General features: G+C 38.7%; 1 protein-coding gene across 1 annotated transcript in view; it reads left to right on the forward strand.

Annotated features, from left to right (window-relative positions):
- Positions 1-703: 703 nt before the first annotated feature.
- GBE1 (1,4-alpha-glucan branching enzyme 1) overlaps positions 704-26,882 on the forward strand; it is a 356,294-nt gene continuing 330,115 nt past the window's right edge. The window contains exon 1 of the mRNA XM_054714070.1: positions 704-956. Within this exon, the coding sequence (XP_054570045.1) occupies positions 826-956 (131 nt within the window). The 5' untranslated portion in view covers positions 704-825. The remainder of the gene's footprint in view (positions 957-26,882) is intronic.

The following is a 26,882-nucleotide window of genomic DNA, read 5'->3' on the forward strand; positions in this document are numbered from 1 at the left end:
CCAATGAACATCAATCAACCTTGGGAAAAACTTCAAGTTTTGCTTCTAATTTCCAAAGGCATAACAACGAAGGCAGAGTCAAACCTCTCTTGCAATACACGCTAAGTTAAGCTTTGTTTGCAGGACTAAATCGGTTTTGTCTGATAAGGGAACTTTTCAAAGCTGGTCTCCACTTGGTTTTGATTTTTTAAGTTTGTTACAACCAAAACCCTATTTTCCTGTTTCTAAGGTGTGGGGAGTAAGAAAAGTTCGTGGCCTGGTTTCCCTTCTCAGCCATTGCTAACCCTGAGGATGGGACACCCCCACCAGGGTCCCCGGACCGGTTCCAGGATCCGCCCCTTTTGGTTAAACTGTTTCCCACACTGCATTGACTTTATCTGCTGAAGCACTGCCCTCACAAAAAGGAGTTCTAAGACCTTTGAGAAGAAAGTTCCCTTTCAAGAAAACCATAGATCCATTGGAAGGGGATGCCGCCGGTGGGAGTTGTGGAAGGAAAGCGGAGGGTCTGCTCCCCAGCCAAGACCGGGCTGGGGGACGGGAAGGGGAGGCCGGGTTGGGTCCACTCGGACCCGCCTCCCCTGGGGGAGCCGGCCTGGCGGGGCACAGAGGGCGGGTCTCCGAGGCCTCCGGGGGCGAGACACCTCCCGCCCGCCAGCGGGGGGAGCAGGGGCCGGCGGACGCTCTAGGCTATAAAGGGCCGGGGCCCGCCGCGCCGGCCCCTGCGCCGCGGCCCCGCCCTCGCGCTTTCCTCGGGCTCCCGGGCCCGCTCCCGCTCAGGCTCCACTCGACCCGCTCGGGCCTCGGCTACTCGGGCTGCGGCGGAAGATGGCGGCTCCGGCTCCGGCCCCCGGCCCTGAGGCGGCGCTGGCCGCTGCCCTGGCGGACGTGCCCGAGCTGGGCAGACTTCTGGAGATTGACCCGTACCTGAAGCCCTTCGCCCAGGACTTCCAGCGCAGGTACCGCCCGACTCCGTCCGGGGCCTGCCCCCCACCCCCGGGCCTCCGAGCGCGGCGGCCGGCCTGCGGCGCGCAGGCTCAGGGTCGGGGCTTCCGGGGGCTCCCGGGCGCGTGGCCCCGCCCCTCCGGCCCCGCCGGCCCCGCCCCTCCCCACCGGCCCCGCCCCGCCTCGGAGGGTCTCGCCTGCCCGGGGTGGGCGTGCGTGGGGTGGGCTCTGCTAATTAGCTCCTGCGGTTTGCGGAGCTGTTAGCCCGGCACTCGGACCCCGGACTGGAGGCTGGAGGGCCGCGTTAGCTTTTCTCCCCCTCCGCCCTGCCTCGGAGTCTGCCTTGGCGCCATTGAGTACGTGCTTGGGCTCCCGGTGCCGGCTCCTCCGCCGAGGCGGGGGCGGGGACGCCAACCTGGGCCTCCGACTTTTCCACGCACCGGAGTCGTCCTGTGAACGAGCGTGCGCGTTACATCCTGCGTGTGTAATCGCGCTTACATTTTTTTCTAGTTTATTTCGTAGCAAATATTGTGATTTTTATATCTAACAGGTTTTCTTCCTGGCCGCTTTTATTCTTTCCTTGCTAATATACCCCACTCTCGGAGAAGACGGAGCCAATCCCTCCCTCCCCAGCGTTGATGAGTCAGCTTACAGCAGCTCTGTGTTTGGCATTGCTACCCTGGAGGGGGAGGGAGGCAGAGAAAGGCCAACTTCCTGAAGCTGATTTAGGATGCTTTAGCTTTAGCTTGTCTCTTACGCTGTAGTAAATTGGTTTACTACAGCTAAGTTGCTGGAATAGTCAGCTCAACTTAAAAAGTACAGTTTTTAAGATTATAATAGTTATATTAGTTATAGTAGTGCATTTATGAGATAGGTACATTGTGGTTTAATGGTTTCTGCTCTTTTAGCCGAGCCACTTGTAGGAAAACAATTTTGGCAACAGAAGATACAAGAAACAGAAAACATCTAGCTAGAAGCAGCATTGGGGGTAATGAAACGGTTGATAAGGAATTTGGAAAAAAAAAAAATCTTAGGTTCATGACCTTGCATTGTCACTTGACTGACTGTATTCAATTCAGCAACTGTTTATTAAGGAATCCCTAAGGGACACAGAGTTGAATACAACATCTCCTTCCAGAGTTTGTGTATCCTAATGAATGAGCCCTTTTCAAAGTAGTCACCTTGAGTTGTTGCTCAGTTAATCAGATGATTAAGCCCTTATGGGAGCCATATAGGTAACAACAGCCTTGTGAAATGGCTTTCAGTATTTGCAATATTGCTTTCAAAGAAACAGTTCATAATCTTCATAGTTCAAGATTGGATTAGACATAGAAATAGCCAAAAATTTCAGAGCAAAAGATGGTGGTCAGACTTTTTTGATGTGCTTATTAATGGTGACACCATGCTTTGTAAAATAACCGTTACGACATGGAAATGTTTTGTCAATGTGTCCTATCCTCCCCCCTTTAAAAAATAATTACAAGAAGACAAACATCCCTTCTTAACTATTTCATGTAATTCACTTCAACCCCATTAGGACTGAAGCAGTTATAATCCTCTTTCATGGTTTATCAAAGCTAATGAGAGGGGCCAAGGTCAGAGTAAAGAAGTGAGGGCAATTTAGAGTTCTTGGTGAGAAGGCTGGTCCAGTGGGGCCCTTCTGCCTCACTCTGACCTGGATTCTACTTCTGGCCTTGGTTCTGAGTAATTACCATTTTCCAGCACACACATTCCATTAGGCATAGCAAATAGTAATCTGGCATTTGGCAGCAGTAACTTTTACTGTTCACATCTGAAGAATAAACAATTCCTCCTTCATAAAGTTTGGTTTTGGGTACTTTTCCTACTTTCTGTTTATTTCTAACTAGAGGCCCAATGCATGAAAATTCATGCACTGATGTGGGGGGGGGGGGGGCGGTCCCTCAGCCCAGCCTGCCCCCTCTCACAGTCCTGGAGCCCTCAGGGGCGGGAGATGACCGGTGATGAGGGGAAGGCCGTGCCCCCATCACACCTCTGCTGCTGCCACTGCCGGCAGCACAAGCCTTGGCCGGCCCTGGTTACCTGAGCCTCGGGCGGCCCTGGGTGGCTGGGCAGCCGCCATCCAAGGCTTGCCTGTGCCTTGGGCCTGCCCTGGGCGGCTGGGGGGCTGAGGGGACTGGGGACTCTGGAGGCAGGTGCGTGGAGCAGCTGGACCCACCTAGGGGCAGGACTGGTTGTGCCGCGTGCCTGCTGCCCTGGCGGGGCTGAGGGGACTGAGCGTCACCATATTTGAGGGTGTGGCAGTCAATTAGCATATTCCCTCCTTATTGGCTGTGGGTGCCACCATCTTTGTGAGGGTGTGATGGTCAATTAGCATATTCACCTCTTTATTAGATAGGAGTAGAAGTCCTGTGCACAAAATTCGTGCACGGGGGCGGGGATGTATGTGTCCCTCAGCCCAGCCTGCACCCTCTCCAATCTGGGACACGCCTCTCACAATCCAGGACTGCTGGCTCCCAACCGCTTGCCTGCCTGCCTGCCTGCCTGATTGCCCCTAAATGCCCTCCCCTGCCGGCCTGGTCACCCTTAACTTCCCTCCCCTGCTGGCCTGGTCACTTCTAACTGCCCTGCCTTGCCAGCTTGATCGCCCCCAACTGCCCTCTCTTGCAGGCCTGGTCCTCCCAACGGCCCTCCCCTTCAGGCCTGATCACCCCCAGTGTGAGCAGGGCTGCTGGCAGACAGGGGACCAGGGACCACGGTGGGAGGGGCCAGGTGGGGGTGTGGAGGATGGGCTGAGACCCGCCCCTGTGCCTACCGCAGCCTTGCGCCCACAGTTCCTTTCAAGGTGCACGGATTCATGCACTGGACCCTAGTATATAATAATTGTGAGGGGGAGGCAATTTCTTATTGGTGGACTGTTTCATTCTTCCTCAACCAACCTACCTTCATTAGAAATTCTGTTATGTATATTTGTTGTTCTTGTTTATCTTTTCTGTAACTATAAAAACGTTGAATCAAGTGTGAGGATTAGTGAATTACTTTGTGCCATAAAATAAAAATTAGTACATTAGAGTGAGTGATAGCCTGTATGATGTCTCATTGATTACTGACCAAGATGAGATTTTCCTCTGGGCTCTCTCTCTCTCTCTCTCTCTCTCTCTCTCTCTCTCTCTCTCACCTGTTATATATACTGCAGTTAGTTGCTGTGATCATAATTCCAACAGCTTCCTGTTTAAAACAACATTTACTTATTTATTTTTTTTAAATGTATTTTTATTGATTTTAAAGAGGAAGGGAGAGGGAGAGAGATATAGAAACATCAATGATGAGAGAGAATCATTGATTGGCTGCATCCTGCATGCCCCCTACTGGGGATCAAGCCCGCAACCTGGGCATGTGCCCTTGACTGGAATCGAACCTGGGACCCTTCAGTCCGCAGGCCGACACTCTATCCACTGAGCCAAACCAGCTAGGGCTAAAACAACATTTAGTTGTCCCCATATAACATATCAATGTGAGTTATAAGGGCTCTCCTCACGCCACTCACTCAGGGATCTATGCTGATGAAGGCTTTGTTTTGAAACATGCCTTTACAGTGTCAGTGGCAAGGCACAGAGAACATATTGTACTATGCACTGTTTCTTAACACCTTTTGCCTAAGTCACTTCTGCTGTTATATTGGCCCGTGCAAGTCAAATGTGACTTCTGAGCCATGTGAGTGAAAGAATTGGCATCACCGAAAACAGCCTGAAAAACAATACAGTTGCAATAACACTTGTCTGTACACTCTGTTTAAAGTTTATATAAAGTTTATATAGTGCTTTCACACACATTGAATTTAATCCTCATAATAAAACCACAGGGTAGGAAGAGTGGGCATTTTTGTTTTTCCTGTTTTACAGATGAGGAACCTGAGATTTGGTGACTGGCTTCAGTTGACATGGCTAATAACTGCTGCAGCTGGGATTAATCTTTCTTTACTAAAACTGTTCTCAACAAGTTCACAAACTGATTTCTTCGTGGTAATTTATTGGATACCTCCAGCATTGGACATTTTGGACCACTTCTTGGATCCTCAAAGCCATGATACTGCAGCTCTTGCTTTTCTTCCATCATCTCTGGTGGTTTCCTCTCAGCTTTTTCTGACCATTGAATATAGGAGATTCTCAGGGCCTTCCCTAGGTACTTTTATATATATTTCTACTTGATGTATTTTCCTAGCATTCTCATTCATCTCATGGATTCTATCTGTGTACTGAGGCTACCCATGTCTATCTGTACCCTAAATCTTTCTCCTGGTCTTAGACATATTTATATATATCTTCATTTTGATGTCCTATAAGAACAACACTCAACATGTATAAAACTAAGTTTATGTTTTTTTTATACCAACACCTGTTTGTCCTTTTATACCCTGTCTCAGTGTGTGGTATCTTCATCTATCAACTATTCAAGTATAAAACTTAAGAATTATCCTTAATTATTCTTTCTCCCTCCTTTTCTCTTATCTCTAGTCTAGTCTAGTCAGTTATAGCTTCTGTTTTTCTACTGTTTTCATCTTCCTTAAATCATTAGCATCTCTAGCCTGAATTACAAAATCAGCCTCATAATAGTACCCTCTTTTCAAATTTTCTCAACAATTTCCCATGGCTCTTAATAGTGCAGACACCTTCTCATGACTTACAAGATTCTGTATTATCTGATCCCTGTCTACATTTTTAGCCTCATCTTTGGACTTTCCCTTTCATGCTGTACCAACTAATCAGAGGGAGCCTAGGGGTGGAGAGGTAGATGGCATGTCTGGGGTCCATTCTGTAAGGGACAATAAAATATCAATAGAATAAATGTGAAACATGATATTCATTTTGTAGTTCTTTCTTAAATATAGAAAAGTTTCATTTCTTATTTTGTGTAGACTCATAAGAAGTTAGGGGCATTGCTAAGTCACTGAGTACAAGGTGAGAAAGATTAAGAAATAAAGCATTTTCTACTCTTTATCAGAAGATAGACTTTTTGAGTTTAGTAGAAATGAATTAATAAGTGAACCTTTTATTTAATTTATTTAAAAAACTAGTTTTATTGATTTCAGAGAGGAAGGGAGAGAGAGAGAGCTAGAAACACCAATGATAAGAGAGAATCATTGATAGGCTGCCTCTTGCATGCCCCACACTGGGGATCCAGCCCACAACCCAGGCATATGCCCTGATTGGGAATCGAACCATGACCTCCTGATTCATAGGTTGACACTCAGCCATTGAGCCATGCCGGCTGGGCCCTTTGCTTATTTTTTATTCATAGAAAATAATTTTTCTCTATCCCTTAAAATAGATCTGTAACACATGTTTTAAAGAATATAAGATTGAAGTGTGCCAGATTGTTACACTGTCTTGGATGCCACATGTTTGGTTCAAGCTGTAGGTTCAGCGATACTTTTGTGCATGTTGTTTCTTTTGCTTCTATCTGATAAGTTTCTATACATGCTGCAGCTTAGAGATTTCTCATATGCCTTCCCTAACTTCTCCCTGTTCTTAAATGTTCTTCCCATCGCTTGTCTACCAACTTGAACACCCCCCTCCTAAGGATGATCATCCATTGTAATGTAGTTAGTTGTCTTTCTGCTCTTTTGTATCTTCCACTAGATTGTTTGCTTTCATAGGTGGGCCCTTTATAGTTTTCTCACTGTTGTATTCTCAGTCTGTAGAGCCAAATCTAGCTTAGAGGAAACAGTGTAATATTTGAATGGGCAAATGATTGAATGACTGTCTTCTGACCCTTGCTCTTTTCCATACTATTGAGTCTTAGGTCAACTCACCTGAAGCTAAAAATGTTGGGGTTGTTATGATGGATGGAAAGAGAAGAAGCATTAATTACCAGGAGGTGATGTGTGACAATCTGGGGAAGGGGAATATATGTTCAAATAAAGAGAAAATCAAGAAAATCATTGTTAATTAGATCCTTCCATACTCCACAGAGACTAGAGGTTTAATCACTGAAGGAATACACAGTTTGAGAGAGCCTCAGGTCAAATTGAGTGCCCAAGAATGGGAGGAGAGGTTTTTGTGAGCTCAAGTGTGTTAAGTATTATTAGAGTGAACACTCTATTTTGTTAGAAATAAAAATAGCTTTTACATTGGTATCTAATCAGAACTGGAAAGTAGTTTGGCTTTTATGTTATCAGTAACCACACCAAAAACTAATTCTCACAACACAGACATTTTATATCAAAACTGAAGCATGCACTCACGCCTCCTCCCCCCCACTCCCGCCACCCCCGGCCCAAGTGCCTGCCTAAGTTGTGGGCTCTAAAGAAAATAAAATGTCAATGATTCTTAACAGGCAGGAAAGAATACGCAGATTGCAAGATGTATCTGGCCTGCTTTTTGTACTAGTAGATTCATTTGCCCTTTGCAGCTGAGATCTTTGCTAACTCAGGAGCCATTCCTGAATGCTCTACAGTGATGGGCAAAGGGCTAAGGCCTCTTCTAATTTTCCAAGGGCCTTAAAATGACTTGATGGAGCATTTTGGTTTTGTTTAGGCTCTGGCACTTGCTGCACTAACTCCTGAGAAGTGACACTTAAAGTCAGCGATTTTCAATTGGTGTGCCTCAAGAATTTTTGGAACATGCAATACCTGACTATTTAGTTTGGCCCCTTTTCACTTAGATCTGTGGTCGGCAAACTGCGGCTTGCGAGCCACATGTGGCTCTTTGGCCCCTTGAGTGTGGCTCTTCCACAAAATACCACGGCCTGGGCGAGTCTATTTTGAAGAAGTGGCGTTAAGTTTAAAAAATTTGGCTCTCAAAAGCAATTTCAATCGTTGTACTGTTGATATTTGGCTCTGTTGACTAATGAGTTTGCCGACTACTGCCTTAGATCATCAAATAAAAAAATGACAACAGTCAACACAATAGCCATCCAATGTGAATGCCCTGTCTTGAACCATAAATATATAGGCCATCTAATAAAATGCTATATTTTTGGTCACATTGCATAGTGAGGTTGTGTCTGTGTCTGATTGGTTAATTCTTGGTACTAGAAATCCTCATATACAAGTGTAGGCACTTGGTTTTTTAAAAAGTCTCTTTGGAGCAAAAAGGGTAGGTAATTACTATTATTATTTTTTGTAGAACAATCAAAATTATACAAATATTTTTGTCAGATAGGCCAAAAATATATTTTTGGGGTGTGCTGCAGAATTTTAGTAATTAGTTTACGTGTGCCATGAGATGAAAAAGGTTGAAAATCACTGCTTTATGTGGTATGTTCTTAGAAAATTCAGTTCAGCTCCCATGAAGCTGGACCTAGTTTGTCAGTGAGATAACAGTCCTTGGGAAATGTGCTATAGTTTTAGACTGATAAATATATAATGCTGCTGTTAACTTAAAGCATGTATTAAGCTTTAGTTATACATTTATAGATAATAAAACACAAGTGTTTTCATTGGAGAGAATTGCTGTTACCAGGTATCTTTCCCTCTAAGTTTATTTTTTTACTAAAGAGTAGATTCTTTTGTGGTGATGTCTGCTCATCAATAGATGCTCACCATTGCTTTGAATCCAGGGTTCTTTTGTGTTTAATATCCAAAAGCAGCCCTATTCTCTTCTGTGTTTATGGTAACAGGTATTCAGTATATTGACAAAAGGTAAAACTCCACATTGAACATGTTATTATACAGTCTACATTCAGTAATTTATTATACAATTCCATTGCAGTTTATTTTACATTGTTTAAGTTATGGTGACTTAACTTGTAAAACTTGATTGATTTTTGATGTTTGAATGATAAGAATAATATAGATTCTAAACTGTTTCTTCACATGTAAAATGGAAAAATATATAAAATTATTGCTGTGACCATGTTCCAAGTATGAGAACAAGATAAGGCTTGAATTTCAACTCTCCTAAGTGCTAAATAGTTTTGAGTTCAAAATAACCTGTTTCTTCCTCTGTAAACTATGGATGGGACCCACCTTGTAGGTGTGTGTGGAGGACAAGAATGCATGTAAAGATGCTCAGTAAGTAAGTAACAGTCATTTAATGATGATGATAGTATTAGCAAACTAACTTTCTATCCTAAATGTTTACTAGAATATTAGTTTCAGAAAATTTTCTTATTTTTAGCTTCTTTAATGCAGTATCCTGAATTCAACCCTCAGATAAATAATGTGACCAGAAATTTCCCTCAACTTGTTCTTTTGCTGGTTAATGGCATCTTTACTTTAGGGGATTCCTTCTTTTCCCAGTAGAGCAATTGTGTGAATGAGGTGAGGAGGTGGTAATTTTAATCATAATGTAATAGGGAAGGAAAATAATATGTTTAAGCTTTGATCCTTAATTTGGAGAGGCAATGATAAGGCAATTGCCAGTGTACTATAAGCTGAAGGCAAGATGAATCCAGGATATAATGAGCACAAAGCTCCTTTTCTTGAGAGAGGTAAATGCTAGCCTGCAGAAACTCCAAATCACTCTTCTCTTGATCTTCCTTTTCTGCCTTTTTCTTTTCTTTCATCTAACTGCTAAGTGGTCATATTATTGGGCATCAAACAGCTGCAGGGATTTTTTCCTCTTGAACTCTAGATAGTTGGAGGAATGGTCACGGTGAGTTTACTAATAGCAGGAATAACTTTGAAAATAAGAAGAAAAAGTACATAATAGCACTTAAAAGTTTGAAAATGAAAGAATTATCCAATGGGGTCTGAACATATAATGTGTTAATAAGAAAATAAAATGAAAGCCTATGTCTTGCCTTATCTTTTTTTTTTTTCATTTGATGAGTTTAGTTATTTTTAATATGTTTGATTTTGCAGTAAGATGCATAATACAAAGTAATGGAATATTCATGTGTGTTTTAGTAGACCTATGGAACAGTAAGTTAAAATGAGACACAATATTTGGTGATATACTCTTAATCTATAGTATAAAATATGATAATCAGAAAACAAGTCTACAAATATACTTTTTGTGTAGGTAAACTTGAAGTTTGCAAATATTTAGCAAGTGTGAATTAAATATTTATTTTTACCAATGAAATCATATGTTAATGTTATCAATCTAATTCATTTTTATTTTCATACATAATAACCTACTAACCACAAGTTATATTTAATTATGAATAGTTGCATCATAGACATAGGTCCTTTTTACAGAAATATGGTAAAATCTGTTAATGCATTTAGATATGTGTACCAGAAAACTCAATACACCCTCAATTTATAGACAATCCACAAACTGAGTTACTGAAAATAGGGATTTGTATTTTCACAAAGAAAGTGGAGTTATTTGGTTCCTAGCATGGACCCATCGTTCTTTGTCTTTCAGCTTTACTGTCCTTTGCTTATTGTCTTTATTTTTATGCTTAGAAGATGGGAGGGCACATCTAGGAGCATGTGCCAGCTCACTATGTTCATTTTAGCTGAGTATATATTAACTTTCCTATAAAATCCATCTAATTTTTTTAAATTTACAAATTATTGACCAAAATTGTGCCATGGTCATCCTCAGTTGAAAGTGAGCCTGGATAATCAAGGCGTTTAGTTGCACACACATCCACCTGAGAAATGTCCTTTTGCCTCACTCATCACAGCTTCCCAGGGCTCTTTCCCTTGCTTCGAAGAAGAGACTAAATCTGGCTAAAGATGAGAAGTCCTTGAGAGACCATGTTGTAGTTCTCCATATACTGAGAGAAGTCTATAGCCATCTCTCTTAATATCACCAACCCCGGGGTCATTACAAGACCTGACTGTTTTCCTGGACTCTCTTCTCGGGGGCAAATATAAGGACTTTTGGCTACTCAGGTCCAAAACAAACTGTTCTGTTCTCCTCTCATCTGGCCCCACAACTTGGGAGCATCCCTATCTTCTATTTTTAATTCCATAGATATTTTAATCTTCAAAAATATGGGTGTTTTTAGAGGAAATTAGTTACCTAATTACGAATAATTTTTATGTCCTCTGGGTTCATTAGAAACAATCTGATTTATTAAGTTATTTGGAGAATATAGTGTTTAGATTAGAAAAAACAACTAAATTAAAGATGTCAGTTAATGTGCCCAATCTTTAGAACACTTTATCTTTTGTTAGCTAATGACATACAAGCTTATGAGGGCTTTAGCATTATACCTTTCTGTGCTTTTGGTTTTTAAACCTTAAGATGTGTAACTATTGTCTTTCACAATATACCTACCACAGACTTTTAATATAAATATAGGATTTTGTCATAATAGGCATGTTTACTTTTTTGTTTCCCTCAATAGGACTAAAGAGCAATTTGTGGAATAATGAAATTCCTGTTTGATGTTAGAATAGAAGCTCAATTATCTGGGTTCATATTTGTTTTCTTTCCTAAGAGGTTATTGGTCTATTACCCATGATCATTCTATACTACTAATTGGAGATCATTAGTAACTAATGTCAGATTCTGGAGGTTAAAAACTAGTTCATGTTTGTCGCTTCTGTGCTTTTTCTTTAGTTCTTTCAGCATTAAAAATCTCTGATATACTTTTGTTTGTTTATTTATTTTTTACAAATGCAAGTCTTTCATCTTCTTGACCATTTCTTACACTGGACAGTGTTGTTTTGTTGTTTTAAGTTGTACTTGCTAGTGATAGCAAGTTAATGAAACCAACTGGTCTCTTTTTGCTTCACTTCCACAAAGAACCTTTTACTGGAAAGTATATGCTATCCCTGAATATTATGTAAACCTCTACTCACAAATACAACACAGAAGCAGGAAATGCTTAGAAACAAGAGTGTTATAAAAACTTAAATTTTGTTGTAGCAGGTTCAAAGTACCTTTAAAGGTAGAGGACATTTACAGATATCATGAACTTAGAGAATTGTAAATTGTGTTAGACTGGAGTTTTAAAAGACAAATGATTTTGAAATCATTATAGACTCACAGGAAGTTGCAAAAATAGTACAGAAAAGGCTTCAGAAGGCTTCTGTAAGGCTTGCCAGTCTTGCCCTAGTGGTAATATCTTTCTTAACTACATGTATTACAGTATCAAATTGTCACATACCAGAGTTAGCCAGGAAATTGACATTAGTGCAGTCTATAGATCTCATTCAAATTTTACCAGTTTTTATTTTTTTAAGTTTTTCTCAACTTTTATTCTGTACATTTCAAGTTTCACTGTAAAACAAATAACAATTCCAAAACAAGACGATATGCAAGTTTTTAATTTTTAAAAATTAATTTATTTTAACTTTATTTCTACTTGTGTCTATTTGTTTTTAATTATCATTCATAATACCCAACTAAATTAAGATATAAAATGGCTATTTGAGATGATCTTATTTGTGTGTATACTTCTTTGCAGTTTTATCACTGGTAGATATTAACCACTACCACAATGAGATACATAATTATATCATTAACCACTACCACAATGAGATACATAATTATCTCATCAAGATACATAATTATCCCTCATTCCTTTATATTTATACTCTCTCCTCTTCCCCTACCCCTAAACATTGGCAGTCTCTGATCTGTTTTACATCTGTATAATTTTTTTTTCATTTTAGAATATTATATAATTTAAATCATACAACATGTAATCTTTGGAGATTGCCCTTTTTTTCACTCAGCCTAAGGCCTTTGATAACTGTCCAAGTTGAATATATCAATCAATGGTTTGTTCCTTTTTGTTGCTACAAAAAGTATTTCATTGTATAGATGTACCAGAGTTTATTTATCCACTCACCTGTTGAAGGACATTTGGATTGGTTCTAGTTTTTGTCTCTAAAAAATATTGCCATAAAGCTAAGATATGAATAATTATGGCTGAGTTTTATTTCTCTGGGAAAAATGCCTAGAAGCATGATTGTTGGGTTATATGGCAAGTATATGTATAGTTTTATAAGAAATTGCCAAAATATTTTTTATAATGTTTGTACCTTTTGCATCCTGACCAGAAATCTATGAAGGGTCCAGTTATCTGCATTCTTGCCAGCATTTGGTTTTGTCAATTTTTAAATATTAGTTGTTGTAATAGGTATGTAGTGATATATCATTATAATTTTAATTTGCCTTTTTCTAATAGCTAATTTTATAGCATAATATATTCTATAAAATAATATAGTATAATATATTCTACTAAATATATTATATTAGTATAATATATTCTTCATTTCTACATTACTTTTAAAGTATTATTTGCTGCTCATATATCTATTTTGTGAAATGTCTTTTCATGTCTTTTGTTCATTTTTTAACTGGATTGATTTTTTTTTTACTTTTGAGTTTTGAGAATTCTTTATATATTCTAATATAAGTTCTTTGTCAGATACATGTTTTGCAAGTATTTTCTTCTAGTCTGTATCTTGCCTTTTCATTTTCTAAACAGTGTATTTCATAGAACAAAAGTTTTTAATTTTGATGAAGTCCAATTTATTGATTTTTGTTGTTGTATGGATCTTGCTTTTGTTGTCATGAATAACTATCATGTATAAGAGCTCTTTGTCTAGTTCTAGGACCTGAAGATTTCCTCTAATGTTTTCTTCTAGAAGTTTTATTGTTTTACATTTTACTTTTAAGTCTATGACCCATTTTAACTTAATTTTTGTATAAGGTTTGTGGTTTAGGTTGAGGTTTATTTTATTGCGTATGGATAAATAAAATAAATTTATTGAGAAATAATTGACATATATTACTGTATACGTTTAGGTAGTACAGGATGGTGTCTTGATTTATATTATTATAGTATGTTTAGCTAACATCTATCCTCTCATGTAGAAACAATAAAAATAAAAGAAAGAAAGAAAAAGGAAACAAATTCTCCTTTTGATGAGAACTCAGGATTTACTCTTTTAATGACTTTTCTATATGTCACATACCAGAGTTAGCCAGTCATCATGTTTTACCTTACATCCCTGGTACTTATCTGTCTTATCACTGGAAGTTTAATTTCTTTTTAAGATCATGAATTGATAGACTTGTATTGGGAAGCCACCTGACTAAAAATAAATTAGTTTTTAGTCAGATCACTGAAATATATGAATGATGACAATTTATATATATATATATTAAAGATTATTGAAAGAAGTGGAAACTAATTAACCTGTCAGTTTTCTTATTTCTAAGTTCTTATTTTAATTTTCGATTGTTATTATAAGGCACCTCCAAACCTTTAGGAAGCAAGGGACAAATAATTTGTGAAATATAAAATAATTTATTCCCAAATTGTTACCTCATTGTTAGAGTTTTTTCTGTTTTTAATTCTCATATTTTTTATGTCATAACATGACTTTATTGATTTATATTCCAAATATAAGTAGATATTAATCTATATAGTTTGAATTTGTAATTTCAATTTGACTTTTTAGTTTTTTATTTCATGTCTTATTCTTAGAACTCACTCATTTATTAGTATAATATATTCTTCATTTCTACATTACAAATAATAGTGCTTTTAAACATACATACAATGGGATACTACTATTAAACCACAAACAAAGATGAAATACTTCCATTTGTGACAACTTGGATGGATCTTGAGAATATTATGCTAATTAAAATAATTCAGACAGAAAAAGTTAAGAACCATTTATGATCTCCCTCATGTGTGGGATATAAAACTGAAAGCAACAAATGAACAAATAAGACAAATAAAAAACCATAGACACAGACAACAGTATGGTGGTTACCAGAGGGAAGGAGGGTAAGGGAGATAGTAAAGAGTAACGGGAATCAATTATATAATGACAGAAGATTTGACTTTGGGTGGTGGGCACACAATGCAAAATACAGATGATGAATCATAGAATTGTATACTTGAAACTTACATAATCTTATTAACCATTGCCACTCCAATAAATTTAATAAAAAAAAGAATTCGTATTCATTTTGTCTGTTTACTTAGCTTAAATGACAAGTAAATCTTCAAAAATTTTTGTTTTATTCTCATTTGTAGGAATGAATTTGTTAAATCTTAACTAAGGTAATGTTAATATCTTCTAAGATTACTTTTTATCTAAAATTAGCCTTTGGTTTATTTTAATCTTAATATTTACTTAGGTCTTTGTCAGGATTCATTGTGCTGCTGATATATTAGTAATCAGAACATGTCAGTTCCCAAACAGAAATTTGTTAGATGTTCAGAAGTGAAAGTTATTAGTACATTTATTTGGCAAAATTTGGATATGAATTAGATAGCTAAAATTTTACCCATCTTCAAACAGAAAAGTAAAGAGGAACTTTTTATTTTATTTTATATATTTTCATTGATTTCAGAGAGAGGAAGGGAAAGGGAGAAACATCAGTGATTGGCTGCCTCCTGCATACCTCCTATGGGGGATCAAGCCAGCAACCCTGGTCATGTGCCCTGACCAGGAATCAAACCCAAACCTTCTAGTTCATGGGTCAGTACTCAACCACTGAGAAACACTGGCCAGGCTAAAGAGGAACTTTTGACGTTTTGTTTATTCTATAATGATTACTCACTATGATGGGTCTGAGACACTAACATCCAAAAGACTTCTGCCAACTTACTGATAATAACTTATCATCATCACAATGATAATAATAATTATTAAAATTTATGCATATGTCATTTTACATGCTTGGATCTGAGATCTGCATTTCAAGGAAGCTCTCAGGTTCTGCTGATATTGCTCTTTCACAGATATTTTTATTAGTAAGGCATGGCATGGTCTCAACTCAGTTCAAAACTGAGCTTAGTAATGGACCAAAATGTATTCTATCAGTATTTGTTTTAAGTATATGCTCTGATTTTTTGAAAACAAATAATTCACATATACTGATAGTTAACTAGAGATTATTTAGTTTTTTAATGGTCACAATGACTTTTCTACTTATTATAGGTAAAAAGGGTTTCATTTTAGTGTTATCAAATTTGTATTTTCTTACATTCACACTAGAGGCCCGGTGCATGAAATTCGTGCACTTGGGGGGAGGGGGAGGGTCCCTCAGCCTGGCCTGCATCCTCTTGCAGTCCAGGAGCCCTCAGGGGACATCTTTAGTGCTGCCGTGGAGGCAGGAGAGGCTCCCACCATTGCCACTGTGCTCACCAGCTGTGAGCCTGGCTCAGGGCTTCTGGCAGAGTGGTGCTCCCCCTGTGGGAGTGCACTGACCACCCAGGGGGCAGCTCCTGCATTGAGCGTTTGCCCCCTGGTGGTCAGTGTGTGTCATAGTGACCAGTTGTTCCTCTGTTCGGTCGATTTGCATATTAGCCTTTGTGTTTCACGATTGCATATAGGTCTTTAGGTTAACATACAGAAGGTGACTACATAAAGAAAAGAAAATTATCCTTCATACTGGTGGTCCAGGATATACATGGGCATCTGAGTCATATGCTGTTTCATTAATTTGCTTGTTTAACAAACCTGTATTCAATATCCTTTCTGTCCTAGGTATTGTGCTATGTGGTAGTATAACAAGTATGAGTAAGATAGGCTTCCCACATAACGGGAACTTTAATTGGCGAGATGAAGGAGTAAACACAGTTATAGTAAATATTGGTGCATAAAATCCAGAGTAAGACAGATGAAAGCAAACCCTGTTCTTTTAAGGAAGGGGAGTGTAAACCGCAAAGAAGTATATTTGAATTGCCTTAAATTCTTAAAATTATTTCTCTTTAAATAGAGGACTAAGTCTTGAAGAATGTAGACAGTCTATGAAACCCTTTTTTGAAAGAATATGATAGAGAAGACATTTATCCTCTTTAAAGCTATAATAAAGTTATCACGTGACCTTTAGACAGCTTTTGTTGTTCGTAAGTGAAAGTTTACTTGCAAAAATGGTTCAGTTGCAAAAATGTGTTTGTGTAAGAATTGCAACATTGTGTTAAGAACTGAAGCCTGGTAGTTTATAAATCATTTGATAAAATATCAGTAAGTTTCTTTATAACAGATGAAGTCATTTTGGAAGGTGTTGTTGACTATTTTTAGAGGCAATGAGGCAATTCCCAAGTAAGCTAAGGGCACCTATTTTTGAACAAGTCAGGGGGGACATTTTGATGAGTGTCATCTAGTAGGCAGGCTCCCAGAAATGTAAATGAGTACTGAATGCTTCTGACCCCACCCTAAGTGTCTTTCCTCCATCAGCACTATCCAGTGGAAATATAATATGAGCCACATATGCAATTTAAAATTTTCTAGTAGCTTCATGAAAAAAAGGAAAAAAAGGTAAAAAGAAACAGATTAAATGAATTTTTAAAAATATTTTTATTAATTTTTATAGAGAGAGGAAGAAAGAGGGAGAGAGAGAGAGAGAAACATCAATGTGAGAGTGGAACACTGATTGGCTGCCTCACACATGCCCCTATTGGGGATCGAGCCTGAAACTCCAAGTATGTGCCCTGACTGGGAATCATACCAGCAACCAGCAACCTTTCGGTGCACGGGATGACTTCCAACCAAGTGAGCCACACCAACCAGGGCTAAGATGAATTTTTGTGACATATTATTTAGCCCAGTATTTTCAAAATATCATTGTTCCAACATGTGCAGGAGGCAGCCAGTCAATAATTCTCTCTCACCACTGATGTTTCTCCCTCTTCCTTCTTCTCTCTAAAATCAATGAAAATATATAAAATAAAATAAAAAGTTCCTCTTTTCTGTTTAAAGATGGGTAAATTATTGGACTTCGGTGGTTATTTTGCACTTACAGCAAATCTCATTTGGGACTACCCATATTTCAAGGGTTCAATAACCACATGTGGGTAGTGGCTACCATATTAGAGAGTGCAGGTTTAGATTATGTATCTGGAAGAGGAGCATTTATAGAAAGGGTTGGTAGGACATGCAAAGACATTGAAGGGGAGATTAAGGAAGGAGAAAGGTTCACTTAGCTTATGTGTTTAATACTTGAAGAGAAGTAAATGGATGGTGTCTTAAATGTAAACATGGAGATATGTCACATCATTAAGTAACTGAGGCTGACACGGTAGCTACATTTTCCCCAAGTTATTGGGCATGACTTTGTCCACATTGTTCTTTTTGTTTAGGACGTGATTCTTATTTATGTCATATTTTCATAGGTCTTACATCTGTCCCATAAGGCAAAAATAAAAAAAAAAGCAAAACAAAACAAAAAACTAGGTCTGCCAAAGTAAATCTGATCCTTCTTGATGAAGTGCCTGAGATCAGGTGGCTCCTTGGTGCTCTAATAGTCCGAGACCTTTCTGGATGTGCCAGCCTCACTTTGACTCAGGCCAAGTAACAGCTGTTCCTAACTTTGTGGTCCCAAGAGTCTTGCTTATGTGCAGTGACTCATTATGACTTGCATTATTACTGAGTTGGTCTCTGTTTGTAGGCGAGGAGGGTTGGAAGGATTGCTTCTCAATCACTTTTCAAACTTTCAACAGTATTGTGGGTCTGTGTGCACAAACATGTGTGTCTTGTTTTTTATGCCCTTTCCTTTATGATTTGCTTTTCTTATTTCCTGTAGATAGTAATTTCATCAGTGTTTGTACTTTTTATTTATTTTGTACCTACTTAATTTGCATATATAATAGTTACCTTGTAGTATTAATTAAAAATATTACCATTTATAAAAGTACTTGTCCTCATGAGCTGACATGTCAGTCCTATTCTTCCTATGGAGCTGTTTTCCACACTGTAGCTGCACAGTACAGCTGACACACTGAGCTTCTCTGGGATGCTGGATGTGTGTTTGGAATTTAGGTAGAGAAGGATATATTTAGGGAACACATTATTGTCTTGTAGGTAGTTTCCATAGAGCTCAGAGTAGAGGTTTGCACTCAAGGGGTGCTTTGCAAGTTGATATTAACTGGGGGTATGGTCCAGCTTGTTCTGTAATATTAGAAATATAAAAATATTTATTACCATAGTTGTTGGAGGGTCCCCAGAAACACTTGAAAGTAATTCTATCATGTAGTGGTCTGTGGTGGGTGAAACCTCTCTCACATGCAGCTTAACCTTTCTTGTGTCTAATACTACTCATGAAGAAGATTGTAATTTGTGCATTGTGCTTTTATCAGGTTGCTGTTCCCAATGCAGTTAATGTAATTTTTCATTTTGTAACAGTCCTCAGGCAATTCTGTTTAACAATGCTTTCTATTTCAGAACATTCTCCTACTTAAAAAACTTCTTTTGCCTCAGGCCCAACATGTCTTTTTCAGCCAGGCCAGTAGTAATTTCTATCTTTGCTGGCTTCATTCACCTTTACTGTTATACTTCTATATGCGTTTCCTAGGAATGTCTGTTTTGTTGGATTTAAAGCATAGCAAATGCTGGGGTGCTTACACCTTTTATTTATTGATATTATTTGGTTCAAATGTGTGTTAGTTTTCTAGATTGTAAACAAGACTGTTGTTTTAATTAATAGAATTTTAATTTTCTACCTGAACTTTTAGTCATCCACAAAATTAATCACACTAGAATAAGACACTATCTTACTGATAAAAAAAAGTATTCAGGTTAATTTAATAGGTAGAACTTTTTATTTTTAAGGTGATATCTAAAAAGTGAGTGAAACAAATTACTTGGATTGCCATCCCAAATCATCTTGAATTATGCTTGAGATAATGTAGCATTCTGAATCTTTTTGAAACTGCTCTTGGGTCTGAATTTGGTAATAATATACTTTAGAGAGATGTATGTTTTTAATGGGGAAAGTCTGATAATCAGAGGCATACAAGAGAAGCCCTTTGTTCTTTTTATCATTATCTATTTCTGGCTTACACCAAGGTAGATTTTAAAACATCTTATATAATATCAAGGTTTTCAGGAGATTCTAGGGACTATAGAGAGAGAGACCCAGTGCTAATCTGGAGTTAGAACTCTAGCTATGCAATAAAAATGTATTATACATACCATACACATTATGTAGGTGTGTGCTTGTGTGTGTACAAAAGGCTTTTTTTTTTTTACAAATGGCTTTTATATCATGTCTTCTTTAAGTTGGAATAAATGTTTTCCCATACATTGTGCTGGTATCTGTGTACAAACATTGCATAAAATGGGGATTTTCCTTTCTTTGGGAATAGTCATCATAGTATTAAAAAAAGAGAAAGAAAGAGTACTTTTTTGGGTTATAGTTTGCATTTTAAATTTCATTGCTGTTCCTCTCAGCTTCCATCTGTGTTGACATTTGGGAATTTTGCTGTTGCTCTTTCTCAAGTGGAGTGGAAGAGCTTAAAACAGACTTTACACTTTTAAATACAACCCAGCCGCTACCAAATCATAATTCACACCCGGTCTGACTACTATTTTCTTTTTTTTTTGCTTAAAAAGAAATAAAAAATATTGTTAAACAAAATATTTCTCAACCTTATAATGCTACTGACTATTATACATTATTCACAACCATTTTTCACGATGGGAAATTCAGGCTTAAATAGTTAAATTACTAGAATAATACATCTTGCTATAAAATATTACTAGAAGATCAAATGATCAGGTGACATTTATTGTTATTTTCTATAAATGAACATAATCTCTGGTATGCTAAAGTGATAGGTATTACAGAAATATTCAGATAGGGAGACCTACAGGCTTGATTACAAGTGAGGCTTACTATCACAACCCAAATTTATTGCTTAAAAAAAAAGCAGGGAGCCAACTAGAAACTGAACCAAATATAAGCCCTTGAAGGGAAAATGTAAATTGGATATGCTTTGCTATTACAAGAGCAAGAAGAAAAAATTCAGATGCAAGAATGAAAACCACATTGCATCCACTCTAAGTAGCTGTTAGAGAAAAAGAATGATATACTATGAAAATACTTAATAAGATTGTAAAGACATTTATTCAAAGAGGATTTCCTAGAGTAGGTGATATTTCAGTTAATTTTTTTAAATGTGAAGAGGTTAGCTAGATAAGAAAAAGGTGTAGGGGTCCCGAATTGGAGAAGGTGCAGGCAGAGCTGAGGGACACCCCCCTCCGTGTATGAATTTTGTGCACTGGGCCTCTAGTAGGTTAAATAAAAACACTAAAATATAATGATTAATTTTTATTTTTAATTGTATACTATAGACTATGTAAATGAAGTATAGAAATATAAACAAAAATCATGCCTAATTTGTATAATGTTTGGATATGCACTTATGGTTAGAAACAAAAATAAGAAAATTAGCAGAAATATTTTCTAAAGGAGTAGAATAAGTCAGTCCTCCAAGGATGACAAGGTAAAATTGGCTTAACTTGTTTGGGAAGTATCATGGAAAAGACTCAAGTTAATAAGGAAACACTCTCATTAAATCAGTTTAGCTGGAGAATCAGTGTGATCTTACTGTGTTACCGAAGTTGATAGACAAGAGTAAATTATTTTTCTATTAAGGAAAGTTAGATTCTTAGAGCCAACTCTCCTGAAATAGGTGTTAACTCAGTATTTACCAGGCAATATGTTAGGTTCTAGGTGTGTCTCTTTAGTTCTTGGGCAGTTATTGCTTCGTTGGAGGTAATAAGAATAATACAGTGATAAATGCTCGGCTAATATTGTAGTCCATCCTTATCTGTGGTTTTACTTTCCATGGCTTCAGTTACCCGTAGTCAATTTAGATCTGGAAATATTAAATGGGGAAATTCCAGAAATAAACAATTCATAAGTTTTGGGTTGCTTGCCTGTTGAGCATTGTGAAGAAACTCCCACAGTCTTGCTCACGGGAGCACAGGACTTGAATCAGCCCTTTGTCCTGCCTCTGCATGCCTTACACACTCCCTGTTGCTAGTCACTTAGCAGCCATCTAGTCATGGTATCACAGTTCTTGTGTTCCAGTAATGTTAGTTTACTAATAATGATTCCCAAGTGCAGGAGTAGTGATGGTAGCAATTCTTATATACTTATATACCAAAGAGAAGCCATAAGTGCTTACTTTAAAGTTCTTGATTTAATAAGGAAATAATAATAAAAAAAGTCTGCTTAAGGTTGCTAAGATCTACAGTAAAAACAGATTATCCATGAAGAAGGAAAAAAAAAATTCATGCTCCTTTTATTGTCACACCTCAAGCTATAAAAGTTAAGGCCACAGTATGTGATAAGTGCTTGGTTAATATGGAAGAAAACATTAAATTTGTGGGTAGAAGACATGAATAGAAAATGCATTTTGATTGACAACAGAGTGTTGTGCCAGAAAGCATCGAGCCTAATGAAGATTTCAGCATGAGATCCCCTGAAACAGGTCACAGCAAGTCATTTATCACAAGTTAGGGATTGTTACAGATTCAGGAATAGTTTTGACATTTTATCATCTCACATTATTATAAGAAATAGGATGAGTACAGTACAATTAGATTTTAAGAGAGATACCACATTCACATAATTTTTCCCAGTATATAGTTATAATTATTCTATTATCCTATATAATAAAAGCCTATGTGGTGTTGTGCGATGTGCTCGCGATGTTGTAACAAGATGGCCACCACAAGATGGTCGACAGGGGAGGGCAGTTGTGGGTGATCAGGCTGGCAGAGGAGGGCAGTTGGGGGGGCGAACAGGCCAGCAGGGGAGGGCAGTTGGGGGCAACTGGGTCGGCAGGGGAAGGCAGTTGGGGGCAACCAGGCCTGCAGGGGAGGGCAGTTAGGGGTGACCAGGCCTGCAGGGGAGGGCAGTTGGAGGTGACCAGGCTTTCAGGGGAGGGCAGTTGCGGGGGACCAGGCCTGCAAGGGAGGGCAGTTAGGGGTGACCGGGCTGGCAGGGGAGGGCAGTTTGGGGTGAGATCAGGCCAGCAGGGGAGGACAGTTGGGGGTGACCAGCCCTGCAGGGGATGGCAGTTGGGGGTGATCAGGCTGGCAGGGGAGGGCAGTTGGGGGCGATTAGAATGGCAGGGGAGCAGTTAGGCATCAATCAGGCCAGCAGGGGAGCTGTTAGGGGGCAATCAGGCAGGCAGGCAGGCAAGTGGTTAGGAGCCAGCAGTCCTGGATTGTGAGAGGGATGTCCCTGTGGGATTGGGCCTAAACTGGCAGTCAGATATCCCCTAAGGGGTCCCAAATTGGAGGGGTGCAGCCCGGGCTGAGGGACACCCCTCCTCCCCCCATGCACGATTTCATGCACCGGGCCTCTAGTCCTATATAATAAAAGGGTAATATGCAAATTGTCCCCTCGACCAGGAGTTCGACCTGAGTTCGACCAGGGGGCAGGGCCGGCCTGCCAACTGACTGAGGCCCCTCCCCCTGGCTGGCCTACCCTGATCGTCCCCCATCATCAGGGCGGGCCAGCCAGACCCCACCCGTACATGAATTCGTGCACCGGGCCTCTAGTGCAGCAGTTGCCAACCTTTCGGACCTCACGGACCACCAGTTGGTGACCACTGCTCTAGTGTATGTATAAAGGGCAGATTGATAAGGAGGATGAGAAGACTATACATGATAAATCTACTCTATCATTCCCATCTTTCTATGTCTTCCTCCTTCCTCCACACCTAGGAATGTTCAGCATTTCAACCTCATTAAATGCTAGTCACTGTTATGTATGTATTTATGTATATATGTATAGGAAAAGACATAGTATATATAAGTTTTGTACTACCTGTGGTTTCAGGCATTTTTAAAAAAATATATTTTATTGATTTTTTACAGAGAGGAAGAGAGAGGGATAGAGAGTTAGAAACATCAATGAGAGAGAAACATCGATCAGCTGCCTCTTGCACACCCCCCACTGGGGATGTGCCCACAACCAAGGTACATGCCCTTGACCAGAATCGAACCTGAGACCCTTGAGTCCACAGGCCGACTGAGGACTCTATCCACTGAGCCAAACCGGTTTCGGCCAGGCATTTCTTGGGGGTCTTGGAACATTTCCCCCCTGGATAAGGGGGGACTACTGTATATAAAACTTACCTGATAATGAAGATATAAACAAATTTGTAGTTCTAGAAGGCATTTATCTACCCAGAAATTTTTGATGAGCTTCACATGAAATATTTTGCTTAAAATATGTAAACTGGCTGATTTGTAGGTTGACAATATATACATGTTACATTAATCAAGAGTAGAGATTTGGGTCTGTTGACCTTTGTTCAAATCCAGCTCCCTGACTTACTAGTTATGTGATAAGGGTAAGTTATTTAACTTCGATAACCCTTAATTTTAAAATCTGTAACACAGGGATAATAAAGCTGGCTTTATTGAGATTTTTATCGAAGATTGAGATAATCAGTGTAAAAACTGCCAGGCCAGAAGTGCTTAGTAAATATTATTGATAGTGTAGGAGATATGGATAATAAAATGATTTTTGGAATTACTTTCCAAAGTATACAATTTTTATAAGCTGATGAGGGCAACATGGACAAACCTCTAAATCCTACCCAATTCGTAAAATTAGAAATTTTCTACAGATTTCTTTCTTCAAGTGCTTGTATCCATGATCATAGCTGTAAATCATGCCTTCTAATCTGTGGTGAAGGGCAAATCTTTTTTTTAAAATGTCTAATCTACCACAGACTGAATCATGTGTACAATTTAACAGAAAAGAGTTACTAGAAAAATTAAAAGAGCTGCACAATAAAAGCCCTAGTTTTAAAATTACATTTAAAAGATAAGAAATTGCTATTAAAGTTTCTAAATGTTTACTCTTAATTTCAGTACATATCTTGTCATGGACCAAATATAAAACTTGGCAGCTTAGCAATTGTCCATGGATCACACATTTGAGTGTTACTGCTTTAAATATCATGTGTATATTCACTTAATTCAAAATTCATGTGTATATCCAGATCCTTTCTCTGACCTTTAGATTCATACCTGAAGATGAACATCTCTCCTTTTCAGGTAAATGGCACTATGTATATACTCAGCAGAAGTGTGCTATTATCATTGATCGTCCCTGACCCCACCACTGTTGTTTTACATCTCTAGGGCTCACACTAGTCCAAGCCACTGTCATGTCTCATTCAACTTGAACCTGACTTTCCTGCTGCTACTCTCCACTCCCCCTCTTTCATTCTCCATATATCTACAAGTATGTTTTTTCTAAAAAAAGTAAGTCTGTTTATAACTAAGGTCTTTAAGTTTTAATTACAGTTTCTTTGGATGAATGGTATGTAACATGTAAATTTTCAAAAGATTTGGAGCATGCAGGGTAAGTGATTATGATAGCTTGGATTAGGCTGGTGGTTGTGTAAATGAAGAAAAAATATACTGATTTAAGAGAATGCTCAATATTAAAATCAGTGTGATTTGCCAGGTATTAACATCAAAACCAGAGGCATGGGACCTTTTATATAGGTTCTATAGGGAAGGAAATACTATTTTCCTCATGATCTTTACCTGTGTGCCTCTCAATTCCTTCAGGCCCATAAGTGAGTCAGATTCTTTCTTTTCACAAGGATGATTGGCATATCAGGTAGCAAGTTAATTTTGTCAGCAGCAACCTGGAAGTAATCTACTGGGTTGAATTCTAAGAAAAGTAGATCAAGGAGAATGGAACATACTGATGTGAGTACACTTAATTCAGATTGAGCCAAATTTATGAGTTTTCTTATCAAGAATTTGTATGTAATCTGTTAGCTTGAGTATCTGGAAATGGCTTCACCAGTTTCCTTGATTACTTGACTGGTACTTGGGCTCAACAGTGGCTAACACTTCAGATTGAGATGCTGAACATTCCTAGTCTATTAAGGAAGGAGGAAGGGATAGTGTTGGGAATGGTGGAGTAGGTTTATCATGTACAGTCTTCTCATCCCTGGATGTAATTACAGAGGACACAGCATTGATTAAGAGTAAAGAAATGTATGCATGAGGGGAGGAGAACTCTGTGGGAGCTCTAGGCTGGGAAATCTTATTGGAATGTGCTGCCATTGAACTAGACTCATTGATTTTAGTGGGCATCATGGTAGCAAAATGCTTTGGCAGTGCTTCGGCTTCACTGATAAAGTAGCTGTCATCTATAATAATAAAAGGGTAATATGCTAATTAGACTGGACGTCATTCTGGATGTCATTCTGGACGTCCTTCCAGACGAAACTGGGGCTAAGGGAAGCCTGAGTCCCGGGTGTCTGCTGGTGGCCAGAGGGAAGCCCGGGTGCCAGAGGGAAGCCGGTGCCAGCAGCCGGGGGAAGGAAGGCCTACTCTTGCATGAATTCTGTGCATCGGGCCTCTAGTTGTCATAATAAGGCTTCAAGTGTGGAGTGACAGTTGAAGTTTTGAAATGCAGGATTCTCTGGGGTGTCTAATTAATCATAGTGTCTTTAGGATTATATCTTGGCCAACTAAAATAATAAAATTTTTATTTTACCTATATAGCTGGCAGAATTCTAGATATGTTGAGTATAAACTGGACTTGTGTTACTGAAATAGGGAACATCTCTTGATTAAAGGAGAGGCTGATTTCTCTTGAGAAAGGACATAAGGTACTACCACAGTATATACTTCAAATATTTCAAGGCTTTTCCAAAGGGACCAGCTCTTTACCAGAAAAAAGCCCAGACTTGAGAATTAATAAAAATGGATTCTGGATTGATCCTGGGGATATATAAATGCCATGGTGACACATTAGTTGAGGTGTATGGAGGTCACTTGATCTTCATCACTGAGGGCCAGTTCTTGCCAGACTAATCCTGTGGTTACTTTCCAGTTTCCTGAGTGCCTAATTGCATCAGGCTTGGCGATTGGCACATTTTTTCACACTGACTTCTTGGGGAGTGAAGGCCATTTAGGAAGAACCAGGTAGAAGCCTCTGGAACTGCCACTCACTATCAAAAGACAAAACCCTAAGCAGTACTGCATCCCTGGAAAAATTTCAGTGAGTAGGGTCACTTTCAAAGACTTGAAAGATGCAGCAATGGAGATTCCTATACATTCCCTTCTTTCTTTTTTAATTTTTAGGTTATTTATTTTCCCGTCTTAAGCAATGCTACAGTATACATTCCTTTTGATTTGCTGATTAGATGGCTGGATCTTGGAGAACAACTATGGACTAAAATAAACCTAATCAGAGTGACTACAATTGCTTTGCTTTCTAAAGTGTAGTTTCAATATAGTCCCTGGCACCTGGTGTGCAACAATCGATCTGGCTCTTTTTTCCCTCTATGCTAATTAGTAA

The sequence above is a fragment of the Eptesicus fuscus genome, chromosome 3 (assembly GCF_027574615.1).
Source record: "Eptesicus fuscus isolate TK198812 chromosome 3, DD_ASM_mEF_20220401, whole genome shotgun sequence".
Lineage (NCBI taxonomy): Eukaryota > Metazoa > Chordata > Mammalia > Chiroptera > Vespertilionidae > Eptesicus > Eptesicus fuscus.